The sequence below is a fragment of the Papaver somniferum genome, chromosome 5, assembly GCF_003573695.1.
Source record: "Papaver somniferum cultivar HN1 chromosome 5, ASM357369v1, whole genome shotgun sequence".
NCBI lineage: Eukaryota > Viridiplantae > Streptophyta > Magnoliopsida > Ranunculales > Papaveraceae > Papaver > Papaver somniferum.
The window spans coordinates 161,051,858-161,065,457 of record NC_039362.1 but is presented as its reverse complement, the minus strand read 5'-3'; the positions used below and the strand labels follow the sequence as shown (position 1 = coordinate 161,065,457).

The 13,600-nt window shown below is 36.2% G+C and overlaps 1 protein-coding gene across 5 annotated transcripts; it reads left to right on the top strand.

Annotated features, from left to right (window-relative positions):
* Positions 1 to 2,049: 2,049 nt before the first annotated feature.
* Positions 2,050 to 7,084, top strand: LOC113283428 (poly [ADP-ribose] polymerase 2-like). 5 transcript variants are annotated; one of them, XM_026532678.1, is made up of 19 exons: positions 2,050 to 2,132; positions 2,231 to 2,433; positions 2,537 to 2,888; positions 3,149 to 3,300; positions 3,436 to 3,517; positions 3,707 to 3,884; positions 4,001 to 4,118; positions 4,276 to 4,331; positions 4,434 to 4,510; positions 4,632 to 4,678; positions 4,955 to 5,004; positions 5,117 to 5,179; positions 5,314 to 5,394; positions 5,563 to 5,673; positions 5,830 to 5,905; positions 6,118 to 6,260; positions 6,437 to 6,507; positions 6,695 to 6,800; positions 6,953 to 7,084. In XM_026532678.1, exons 7-19 carry the CDS (start codon positions 4,091 to 4,093, stop codon positions 7,040 to 7,042), a joined length of 999 nt encoding a protein of 332 aa, XP_026388463.1. In that variant the 5' UTR covers positions 2,050 to 2,132; positions 2,231 to 2,433; positions 2,537 to 2,888; positions 3,149 to 3,300; positions 3,436 to 3,517; positions 3,707 to 3,884; positions 4,001 to 4,090; the 3' UTR covers positions 7,043 to 7,084. The 5 variants fall into 5 exon arrangements, with proteins under 5 accessions (XP_026388463.1, XP_026388464.1, XP_026388462.1 ...); XM_026532679.1 differs by having other exon boundaries at positions 2,628 to 2,888; positions 3,436 to 3,884; XM_026532677.1 differs by having other exon boundaries at positions 3,436 to 3,884.
* Positions 7,085 to 13,600: the final 6,516 nt, after the last annotated feature.

Genomic DNA, 13,600 nt, shown 5'->3' with positions numbered 1-13,600 from the left:
ATTAGAAGAACTTGAAGTACGGAGAATTCAAGACTGAGTTGAAGAACCAAGGAAATCAAGCATAGTTGATTAAGCTGAAAAGTTTTATTTATTGTATCCATGTGTATTGAATAATTTTGTGACTACAATTCACAAAGGGGGAGATTGTCAGAGCTGCTCAGTTGAATCCACAAGTTTCTCTATCTCAAGCTTGTTAAGTCAAGTCTCAGAGTAGGTTAGAATTGTAGTTAAGTATCAGAGATCAGCCTTGATGAGTGAAAATCGATGAAGACATTTGGAGAACTTCTGAATCAGGTATGTGAAGACCGAACCATTTTATTTTACTGCCTATACCATCATTATATCTATTGAGACTATGTCATATGACTGATAGTAGATTTACAAAGAAGATGTTTCGAGTCAAGTTTGTCTTGTGAAAAATCTCGAAATATGATTTTAGCAATTAGATGGTCAAAGGTCCTTAACAATATTAATTATATGAATTAATTTGTGGATCAATTGAAAATTGTCCACGAACGTGATCATATCACGTGGGAATGTTTCAAACATCATAAGAGAGAAATATGAACTTACTCATATTTTTACTCAGGGTAGGTTGGCAAACCAGTTCGCAAACCATAGGTATCTCAGATACAGAATTACAGGAAGCTTGGCGAACCAGTTTACAAACCGCAAGTTTGGTTAGAAACAATTCATTAATCCGGTCGAAGAACCACGGTGAAGTGAATTTATAAGTTGGATAAATAAGCTAACGGTTGGCGATTTAAAGAATTCTCACGCATACGGACGTTTAAATCACTAACACCAACTGCTCCTCGTAAACTCCTCAAAACCAGGGGACTGAAAGCTAAACTCCTTCGAGGGAATCAGAAACCTAAACTGATTTGGGACAATCCTATAATTCATCATCACCACCTTGTGCCCCTAAACTTGCTCTGATGTTCTATGCTGGCACACCTACGTGCTCCAACCCCAAGAATTCTTCTTTTGCCAAACGCAGCCTAAAGATCACACAAATGGTCAAAAAAGAGGTAACCTCCCCAGTCAAACCGTGTCTAGAACTACAAAGCCTAATTAGCAATTCGGGAAACGTACGAAACGACAAACGTACGAGTATTATACGGATTTGCTAAATCTAAATTCGGTCAAAGAGTCGGTCAACTATTCGTAGCACGACAATAATTCGGACGGCATACGTACGTGTAAAATTCGAATTACTATTTTGAGTTCGATACTGAAAATTCGGCACATATTAAATTATAAAAACTAATATTTTAACTTAATTAGCCAGGAGAATACTATGATGTACATTTAAATTAGTGTATATGTGGAGCATAATAAAGTGTTAGCATCAAAAACGTCGCAGTTCGGTGGTTGCAGACTAACACCATGTTTTTTTACTCCTGATTCATCTGAGTCGTCTGGATCTGAATCATCTGGATCTGAGTGAAGTCACCTGACTCATCTGGATCTGAGTCGATATGTTTGTTTTGAGTCAGATCTGACTCATCTGACTCGGAAATAAGTGAGTCAGTGATTTGGTCCCATGAGTCAGGGGTATTTTGTTACCTGACTCAAATGAGTCCGAGCCCGGGATTATGTCTGAGTCAGAGGTCGAGTCAGATCTGACTCAAAATGGAAAACAAACGGTCTGACTGCTGACTCGGTCCGAGTCAGGGGTTGACTCAGATTCCGACGCCGAGTCAGCTGCAAACAAACAAGTTCTAAGTTTAGAAGTAGGAGGTCATGGGTTCGACCTTCTCCGTACTCGGTTTTTGAAATTCACTCCCATTAAGGGACTAATGGGCTAACTGGGTCTTGTTCCCGATGCATAATTAAACCGAACTAAATCGTCGACCAATTCGCGACTCCGATTAATACGAGATCTATTCGGTGACTCCATATTACACGTGTACTAGGGTCGGGAATTCAAGTGGACGGGTGTATCATTCGTTCCCGACCAATACGGAAAAAGTGGCGAATTTTTCGCGAATGAATCGGCGAATTACTAACTAGGCACACAAGAAGATAACTGAAGAGATAGAGCCATGGCCAGCAGTCTCAAAGTAAATGAACTCAGAGCTGAACTGACCAAACGAGGGTTAGATACTGCTGGCATTAAACGAAAACTGGTATGTGAAATCCCTCCTCCTATCTCTCTCTATTCTCTCCATGGATTTTTTGATAATTGATTTTTTTTTAATTGATTTTTTTACCTTTTTGATTTAAGGATGAGAGGCTAGCATTAGTACTCCTGAAAGAAAGCAGAAACAAAAAAGCAAAAACAGAATCAGCTGATGATTCTGATTTAGCTGTACAAAGAACTACAGTGAGAGCCATGGCTAGCAGTCCCAAAGTAGATGGACTCAAAGCTGAACTGGCATCTGAACTGGCCAAACGAGGGTTAAGACTTCTGGCACTAAAGCAAAACTGGTATGTGAAACCCCTCCAGCCCTCCTCCTGTTTATCTTTATTCTCCCCATGGATTTTTTTGATTTTTAATTTTTTTTTCTTATTTTTTCCTTTTTGATTTAAGCTTGAGAGACTAGCAGCAGTCCTCCTTAAAGAAAGTAGAGAGAATGTAGCAAAAACAGAATCAGCTGATGATGCTGATTTAGTTGTACCAGGAACTACAAGTGGGAGAGAGAGAGGAAGGGAATCTCAAGATAGTGATGATGATGCTGGTGAAAATAGATCGACGGAATCTCAAGACAATAATGATGATGCTGCCGGTGATGCTGTTTTTGATCTTGAGACGCTTCGGAATTTGTTTGACTTAAAATTACAAGCTAAGTACCATGGGGTTCCTTTTCTAGGGGCTACTGAGAAGGAATTATTTGGTAGACTTTCTGCACATATACAAAAGGATTCGGGTTCGATAACTCAAGGTATTGTTTCGATTTTAATTCAATATTTATTGGTTTCGTTGTGGAGATGAAATTGGGGGTTGTGTTTCCTTACGTATAGAAAGGTGATTTGATTCAACAATGTTGTGTTTTTGTCATGCATTGAGTGGACTCAAAATCAATGTGTTTTTGTCATGCATTGAGTGGACTCAAAATCAATGTGAATTATGTGCGTGTTTGTGTGATTAAATTTGGGGATTTATTGATTTAATTTATAATTATGTATATGGTTGTGGTGGTAGATAAAGGAGAAGTGAGCGGGTTGAAGGAGGAAATGGTGGTAGATAAAGGAGAAGCGATTGAGTTGAAGGAGGAAAAGTTGGTTAAAGCCACCAAGAAAGGTGGTGCTTTCTTGGATCAGTATCTCCCTAAGGGATACCATGTATTGGAGCATGTAAGTTAATGAATTGCTATTCTTTGTTTAATATGGTTCACGGGATATTCTTTTTCAGTAATTTCTTAGTAAATTTATACTGTTGGTTCTTATTCACTTTTGGCTTCAAATTTGTTTTGTTTTATATTTATACAGAAAGGTGAAAGATATGATGTAATGTTATACAAAACAGATGTATCAAATAATAGGAATATGTTCCATGTGATTCAAGCTCTTGGTATAATTTCTTCCTCTTCTCCTCCATCCTCATGTATTTCTGCAAAGTCTGGATATCCTCGTTTTGTACTCTTTGTCCAATTGTCATCTTTCGAACTCTGTTTTTTGTGTACCGGGGAGAATCAAGTCTCGTGAATGTGGTATATTCTTTTTTATCAACTTTATTTGTGCTATTAATATACTAATGCAGAATCAGACGGTGGTAGAGATTTCATGGTTCTCAGTAGAGAGGGTCATGTTGGAGATAAAGTCCAGGGAACTTCCCCTCCAGAAATGGAGCTATTCAGGGGTTTGAAATATCATATTACGGGGCGACAAAAAATCGGTGGTCAGAGCGCAAGAAGTTTGTTTGTTACCCAAAATATTTTGTTAGTATTTACTCTCATTGTTGCTCTTGAATAAAACTTGCTCTTGAATAAAACCAGTGTCATTCATTAAATTTGTAAGTTCAACAATTTCGTGGACTCCCTTTTGATTATTTCAGGTTCCAGAGGAGCTCATAAACTCTCAACCAGGAGTGACAAAACTGGATTCTCGCATTGCTAAGTTTATCTCTCTGATTTGTAATGTCAGCATGATGAAAGAGCAAATGATTGAAATAGGTTAGTAGCTTTTACCTCTAAACAACCAACTCGTAAGTTGCAATTCAACCATACTATTATATTATGATATACACCTTATGTTTTGCTTGTCCACCTTGTTAGTGCTTAGTCTTTTGTTTTCCTGTGCATATTTGAGCAAGCTTTTGTAACTTTTCAGGATACAATGCTAAAATATTGCCTCTTGATGAGCTAAGCAAATCAACCATTTCGAAAGTATGCCATTATATATAAAAAAAGTTCCCTAAATCGAGTTCTGATCTCACATATCTGCCTGCCCTTTTATTGTTTAAACTGTATCTATTTGAACTCCTGCAGGGATATGAGGCCTTGAACAACATTTCTGAAGCCATCACTGATGAACGTGATAAGAACACACTTGTCCAATTATCTGGGTACGCATTCGACTTCCCTTCAAGTAATGTGCATTTGCTGAATAATGTTGAATGTTAAAACAATAGTTTCAGTTATTGTTATTGTTTTACTTTTCATTATTCTCTGGTTGTCTCGTTGCAGAAACTTCTACGCTGTTATCCCTCATGACTACGGTTTCCAAAAAATGCGTAGGTTTCTTTCTGGCCAGAATTGCATTTTCCTTCCAATTGTAACCTTTTGTTTGTATATCTCAAACCATATAATTTTGTCATCATACAAGTCACAGACTGCTATAGACGGTCTTGTATTCCCAAGTTTGACACTGTTGTATTTTGAAATTTCTATCATCATTTTATAACGTTGTGCGACACTTTTACTGGACATGGTCTTTCTTGCTGGCCAATTTTTTTTTTTGTATTATGTAAACATGACAGTCACTTACTTTTGAATATATACAATGGCAGCGGAGTTTATTATTGACACACCGCAGAAATTGAAGAGCAAGATAAAAATGGTATTGAATTTTGTTTGTATCTGCTATGAACTTCTTAAGCTTATATTTATTGCTGTTTGGAGCTACAATTGACACTCATTTTGAATCAACAATCGCCTTTGTGTTCATAAAGGTTGAAGCCCTAGGTGAAATTGAGCTTGCGACTAAGTTGTTAAAGGATGAGGATGACACGAAGGTCTGTTGTTTTCCCGTTACCGATTTACTGGTTAACACGATATATGTGCAGTCTCTTTTATCAGAATATATAATGGACATTCAATATACCAACGATTGCAATAATCCATTTTTGTGCTTTTATCCATTGAACAGGGAGATCTACTAAACGCCTGGTACAATCGCCTCCAGTGTGAGTTGCAAGCAATTGATGCTGATTCAAAGGATTACTTGATGGTAAAACTCTACCTGGTTAAAATTGAATAACATGGTTAGGTGTTTATCAGAATTAAAAATAACATCAATAGGTTCTATCTTTTCAATTAGTTTTTCAATGGTTCCATTTGTGTAAGCTCTACAGGTATTATTTATTTTTTAATTGGATCCTGTAATTTTTGGGTGTAGATAGAGAAGTACATGAGGAACACTCATCTAAACGCAGATTCAAGTTACAGTGTTGATATTGTTCAGTTCTTTAGAGTATCCACGAAGTTTGAATCTGAACCTTTCAGAAAGGTACATGTCATTTTTCCCAAGAGAACTTCTGAAATGTTTGGATTGGTTTTGAGATGTACATGTCTTTCTTCCCAAGAGAACTTCTGAAATGTTCAGATTGGTTTTGTGATTGCCTGTAGAAGCTCATTTGCAAACTCATCTTCTTCCTCTGTGCAGTTCTCTATCACCAAAAACAGAATGCTTTTGTGGTATGGTTCTCGACTTGCTAACTGGACTGGAATTCTATCACAAGGTAATTCTTAAGCTTTTTCCTGTTCAACATTTCAGCGGATGTTATTTTCATTTCAAAATAAATAAAGGAAGTGTTTTTTTTTTTTTGGTTGCAAAATTTGAGCTAAACCAAGTCAACTAACCATTGATGGTTCTTATCGAGGTCACATGGTAAGGCTGACCTAGAAAGTATACTAACATACTTTCCACATTCTTTCTTCTGCCTTGAAACAGGATTACACATTGCTCCTCCACAATCCCCGGTATCAGGTTACATGTTCGGTAAAGGGGTTTATTTTGCTGATATGTTCTTAAAAAGTGCAAATCTTTGCTGTCCGTCTTCGTCTTCTAGGGATGGGGTGCTTCTTTTATGTGAGGTTGTTTTCTTACTTATATACCTCATAAATACTTGATCTGTGGTGGGTCGAAATTACCAAAATAATTTAACCCAGGATACTTATTTTTCCCCGCAATTGCATCTATGTGTGATGTATTCATGCTTTGTGCCAAAAGGCTTGAGAGAGTATGCATTTTCTAACTTTCTTGTTGGCAGGTTGCATTGGATGAGATGGCTGAGCTACGTGGAGTTCATAATGCCGTTCAGTTGCCAGAGGGGAAGCAAAGGTTTGTTCATTGTTCTCTCTTTCATGTACGCAATTCACATGCTTTCTAAGTTAACAAGTTCTACACCATCACTTGAATCACCACAGCAGAAACCTAGATTAATAGCTGTAGAGAGAGTGATCCTGGACTGTTGCATACGAGCTGTCATTGTGACTGCTAATACTTTTATGTGAAATATATGTTGCAGCATAAAAGTGGTTGGTTCAACTGCACCAGATCCCTCAGAGTCTGAGGTGCTTGATGATGGTGTTGTAGTACCACTTGGGAAGCCAAAGAATCATGGAGATCAAAAGGTACCATGCTTTGCTAATATTACTTCCAATTTTGTTGAAGATATAAATATGAAAACTTAAATACTTTTTGGCGGTGCATGAAACAAAAACTGAATAATCCTTTATTCATCTTTTTTAAAGATATAAACTGAATAATCCTTTATACAATACAGGTTGACTTGTTGCACAACGAGCATATAGTCTACAGTGTGGATCAGATTCGAATGCGGTATCTCATTCATGTTGAATTTAACTACAATTAGCACTCCATTTCTCTCGATGGTTATTAGTCTTTTTTCCACGTGTGGTAGTTTCTTCATCCCTCCAAAATAACGGTGTAAATTATTATTTAGAGGATAAATATATCTCAATTAGATAGTTTTAGCTTTTTTTCATGCTCATGCTGCTAGAGTATGTGATGTATATATATATCTGTCAAGCTGTTGGATTTTTATTTTTTTTTATTTTCGTATATAAACGAGTTTTTATTTTTTGGTCTTGAATCTGTCAAGCTGTTGTAGTTTTTTTTTTTTGGTCTTGAATCTGTCAAGCTGTTGCCTGTTGGAGTATTCAAGGATGGCGGCGACCGAGTATATCTTTGTTGTTAGTCATCAAGTCACTCCATTGTTCACTAATTAAACTGCATACCTAGTCAAGGCATCTTACACGTGATGTGAATCTGTAAGTGCATATGTGCACAACAATCAGAGCTTGGAAACAGAACTAATTTAGCCTTTACGATGCTCCTCGTAGTCCATTTCACTGCATTTTGCAGTCACACTCCAGATGCAAATTATGTTATTATTGCCCTATAAGCAATAACGCTAGATTGACTGTGAGAATGTACCATGCATTCTCGTGTGTCTCACACAAAACACCTGGCTGCCTGTTTTCTTCCGGTGGGGCCCAGGGCTCACCTTTTATGTGAGACATGGGAGAATGCACGGTACATCACTCCCCTATAAGAGGTTATGTGGACGGGCAAAATAGTTGTCTTGTCGTGTCATTCCCATCAACTACCGAAAACCAGGTGATCTAATTATTGTAACCACAATCTTTCTTAACTAATAGGTTTGGTAATATCAAGTATTTCGGAGTTAATGTAGAAAGTGTAATTTACTTTTAGTTATAATAAAAATAGAAAAGAAAAGTAAATGACACAGCAAGATTTGTTAACGAGGAAACAGCAAATGCACAAAAATCTCGGGACCTAGTCGAGTTTTGAATACTCTCAGAATTAAGCCGCTATGCAAAATTTAATACCAACTTCGTATAGTTGAGACCAAACATACTACCCTTAGCTACTTAGTTCCCTCATTATCCCGGCTCCTTCGACTTCTAGAATCACGAAGTAGTGCTCATACAATGATATATAAGAGCACAAAAGTCATCACTGAAGCCAAAATACTTTAGAACTTTGATCAAGAAATCCCACTCAAGTCTGTCAAAAGCTTTGGACATGTCAAACTTCAAAGCCAACCATCCTATTTGCCTTCTCTTTATTATCATGGAATGTATTATTTCTTGAGCAATAACATTATTGTCACTTATAAGTCTCCCAGAGACATATGCAGCTTGATAGGGTGAAATGATTTTCTCCACAAAGGCTTAAGTCGTTGAACAATAAGCTTTGACATAATCTTGTTTGATGTGTTACATAAACCAATAGGTCTGGAATCAGCTGCACATGAAGGCTTTTTCTTTTTAGGAATGGGTGAAATATATGTTTATCTGTTTCAGAATATCCTTTGTTTCAAAAAACCTAGTGACCATCTGGCAAACATCATCCCCAACAATACTCCATTGACTCTTGTAGAAACCTGCTTGAAAGCCATCAAGACCTGGAGCAATCCATTTTTCCATACTTTTAAGAGTATTATGAATTTCTTGATGTGAAGGAATATCTATGAGATGAAGATTATCCTCCTCGGTAACAATTGAAGGAATGATCATGAAAAGCTCTTCATTGAGATTGATAGAGACAAAAGTACTTATATCTTTAAAATGAGAAGTAAGATGATTTGAAATTTCTTGTCTTGTATGAAGCCAATTGTTGTTATGATCTTGCAAAGAATCAATGTTGTTCCTTGCTTTCCTTCTGTTAATATTTGTATGAAAATATTTTTTGTTGTAGTCCATATCTCTGACAAACTGATCCCTGGAGATAGAATTCACTCTTAGTTTTGTGTCATTTATGAAGGTCTTTGCTAGTACTTAGAATGATGTTGTGGTTGATATCAGAAGGATGTTGAGCTTGTAAAACATCAAGTTCATGTTGTAACTCATCCACTTTTTGATTAATATTACCAAAGTGACTCTTATTCCACAAAGACAGTTATTTTCTAGATGAATGAAGCTTTTTAACCAGTTGATAACCTGGTAAACCTGAGACATCTATCTTCCATGATTTCTCAATCACAGAAACACAAGTATCATCATTTAACCAAGTAAGGAAAAACTTAATGGATTTCAACAGTTAGGTATACTAGTATCAGATAAAAGCATTATAGGAGTGTGATCATTACCAACTTGTGTTAAATGCATAACTTTAGAATTTGGATAACTTAAATTCCAGTTAACATTCCATAGTGTCATGTCTATCCTAGACCTTCTAATACCAGAACCTAAGTTGTTATTAGACCAAGTGTAGTCCTTACCTTCATACCCAATATCCTCAAGGCCACATGTGTTGAAAATATTATTGACAAAACCATCAGAATAGGAAGAGGCTCTTGTGTTTTCATCAAAAAGATGAAAATTTAAATCACCAATCATAAAGGACCATAATGGGTTTCTACATATTTGCTGAATGTAGTGATGAGCGATTAATTCTTACACATTTACTACCCAAAATATATATGATTGGTGCTTATTTTGGTATTTATTGTGTTTTTGGTATTTATTGTGTTTTGGTATTTATTGTGTTTTTGTAGGTAAATGAATAAAATGGGCTCTTCCAAGAAAATCGACTAAACCTAGGATTCCAAGAAGAAAATATGGACTACGGAGTACAGGGGTCGTGGATACTTTTGGATCTAAATGGGATAGGCCAAATTTAAGTTAGTGAATGAGATGATGGGCTGAAGTTGGTTTAAGAAATCAACATGCTCGGGCATTTTGGTCTCGTGGATTTTAGGATGAAGGACTTGGTGATTATTTCTCGAAGGATTTAGGAGGTATCACGTAAAATGAAAAATCCTACTCAATAATTAATGTACGAGGTATGTCGACATGGTGGAGGAAGAAAGGAAACTAAATATCTTTTGCAACTAAAGAAGATTGATTTTGAGCATAAAATCAGTATGTGCTCATATAATATTTTCTTTCCCATGAAAATAAAAGCAAGTGGTCGGACATGTGGCGAGTTTTTATTAGATGATATTGTGTATTCTTAGACAAGTGGCACACTCCCATTGGACATGACATGTGGAAGAGAATTAAAAGAGGAAGGTTATATTTTGTTGAAATCTATATATTGATGTCGAGAACAGGAAACCATGGGAGTGATTGGAGAGTCGGTGAGCCGGTAGTCAGTTTCAAAATTTTCTTTTATTTCTTCTATCTAATTTTCTTTATAATAATGGGGAACTAGAATCACATGCTGGGATTATGGAGGAAGCGTTGTTCCAATAATAAAGTGGTATTTTCTTATTAATTTATTATTTCAATTTCTTTATGATTATTTGCAGTGAACTATAATTGATTATAATATTTGATTCATTAGTTGTGTTCTCTCTTGATGGTGCATGCTTAGCTTAGAGCTCTTGATGTTCCATACTTGCGATTAACAATTAATATTTTGGAAATCTAATATTGGCAATATCTTAGAATCAAATTGAACGTATGAATTGCATAAATATTGTTGTTAACTGAATCACTTAAAAATTGATCAATGGTGGAATCCATAGTCTCAGTTCTTTCCATAATCTTAAATTAATCTTCACAAGTCCGAGAGAACGACAACCTTCTTACCACCATATAATATTCGATCAATTGTTGGCGCCGCCGACGCGGATTTGTTTATAGATTTGTTTTTAGGTTTTATTTTATTTGTTCTTTTTTACGCGTTTTGATATTTTTGTTTGCTTTCAGATTTGGAGCTAAGCTAAAGGAAAAGAGAAAGTGCTGAAAAGAAGGGAAAAGCCCAAAAAGGAAAGAAAAGAGAAATCCAAAAGGAGTGAAGAAGAAGATTTTGAAAATAATTTTATTTTTATTTTTTAAAAAACTGTAATTAAGGTTTTTATTTTTGTAATATTTTATTTTTGGACATTTTTTTTCTTCTTTTCTTTTGATAAATTATTTGAAGAGAAGGACGGCGATTACGATATCGCCTCGGCCCCTCGGGTTCGTACATGACATAGGAGTCGTGGCCCGAGTCGACTTCAACGTTTCATCCCCCGTCTGGAACGGGAAGTAAGAATTCTAAACACCCGTGAATCCCCTGTCAGCGGGTTTACTGGATGATTTCGTATGCATATATGTTGAGGACCTGAAATCGGATTTAATTTTCTAGTAAAGGGCAAGGCCTGGCCAAATCAAGATAAGGACTCGGGTTTCATCACTGTTTCCTTCTTGCCCGCCTTAGGAACACGTAACCTACGCGAACCTAAGCCTTAAAATTTGGACTAGAACGAGACCGATAGGGTAACGAGCTTATTAGGAAAGTCGTTCGGAAAATATTGGTTACTCTTTTGAACATACTTTGAAGTTCATGATGGTCTCTGTGAGTTGAATACGCCGCCTTGTAACGCCGGTGAGGCCTTGGGTACCAAAGCTCCACTGATCTTCCCTCGTCTATATTCAACTTACTTTAACTCGGATTGATTCCAGAGAGGTTTTATCAGATTGTAACGAATTCCTTTTCGAAAGAATAAAAGCTGGTCTAAAAATAATCTAAGGGAGCCATCATAATTTTTGTTTGCTAGATAAAATAGGCTTGTTGTGGTTGAGTCAGCCTTCTTTGTGTTTGTTTAGAATTCCCTTGCAGTTAGGATGTCGAACTGGTATAGCCAATACAATGATTATTCGACTGAGAAACATGAACATTATTCTTTTTATGACCATAGTGTGAATAGTGGTTGGGAACACCATACTTTTGAAGGTTATGGGTCATACCATGGTGAGCCCAATTACTATTCACATGAATACCAGTCATACGAGCAAAATTCCTATAATTCCTCTTCTCTAGATGAGGCACGTAAGATACTTGAGTCAACACGTAAGTTACATGAGTCGACACATAAGTCAACGGACACAGATGACTTAGTTATAGACGAAAGAAATGTAACAATGAGTGAACCTTATTTAGAAGATAATCTCAGGAAGTTAGATGAGTCAACATGTAAGTTAACTGAGTCAACACGTGAGTTTGCTGATTTCAACACGTAGGCTTGAATTAGAGACGGAAGAAAGAGAAGCTCTAATTACTCGTGATTTCCAATGCATTCTTTCCTATATCACCCGTGAAAATGAGGATAACTTTTATAATAATCAAGATGAAGAGGTTAGAATTGGTAACACTACTTGTTTAGATGAGGTTCGATCATTTTCATGTTATTATAATGATGATTATGATGAGGATATTATTGATGAAGAATATGAAATATGTAGGCATAGTGATCAGGAATTTGTTACTCTGATTGAGCTTTATAATGATAGTTTTGTTTCTAGTACAAATCCAAATAATTTTAATAATTATTCACCTATTCAAAAGGATGAGGATTTGACTAGGGATACCACCATTTTAGAAGATGTAGTTCATGATCCTTTAACCTGCAGTGTGTTGGATAATCCATTATTAGAAGTGCCTATCAGTGAATCGGAGGAAGTAACTTTGATTAACACCTTAGTTAATGAGCCTTTACTAGAAGCTTTCTCTGATAATCCTTTATATGATTGTGATGATGGTTTAGAGGAACAAGTTTATTTTGAGTCTAGCGATTTAGAAACAACAGTCTTATACAAAGAAAGTGAACTCATAAAAATGAGTGAGGATGCACCTGATTACAACTTAGAAGAATCAATTGACCATTTTCAGGAATCTAATGATTTAGAAATTAGGGAAATTATGACAAGTCTACCTAGAGACACTGAAAACTCTAAGTTTGAGGGTGATTATCACTTTCCTGATGCCTTACCTTTAACTCTTAGAAAGTTCCCTCGTGTAGGACTTGATATTTGTGCCTCAACCATCTTACAAGATTATCTTCATACACTTTCTCCTGAACCTAGTTGTGTCAAGATTATCTTCATACACTTTGTAGTGATGAGCGATTAATTCTTACATATTTACTACCCAAAATATATATTGTTGGTGCTTATTTTGGTATTTATTGTGTTTTTGTAGGTAAATGAATAAAATGGGCTCTTCCAAGAAAATCGACTAAACCTAGGATTCCAAGAAGAAAATATGGACTACGGAGTACAGGGGTCGTGGATACTTTTTAATCTAAATGGGATAGGCCCAATTTATGTTAGTGAAGGAGATGATGGGCTGAAGTTGGTTTAAGAAATCAACATGCTCAGGCATTTTGGTCTCGTGGATTTTAGGATGAAGGACTTGGTGATTAGTTCTCGAAGGATTTAGGAGGTATCACGTAAAATGAAAAATCCTACTCAATAATTAATGTACGAGGTATGTCGACATGGTGGAGGAAGAAAGGAAACTAAATATCTTTTGCAACTAAAGAAAATTGATTTTGAGCATAAGATCAATATGTGCTTATATAATATTTTCTTTCCCATGAAAATAAAAGCAAGTGGTCGGACATGTGGCGAGTCTTTATTAGATGATATTGTGTATTCTTAGACAAGTGGCACAC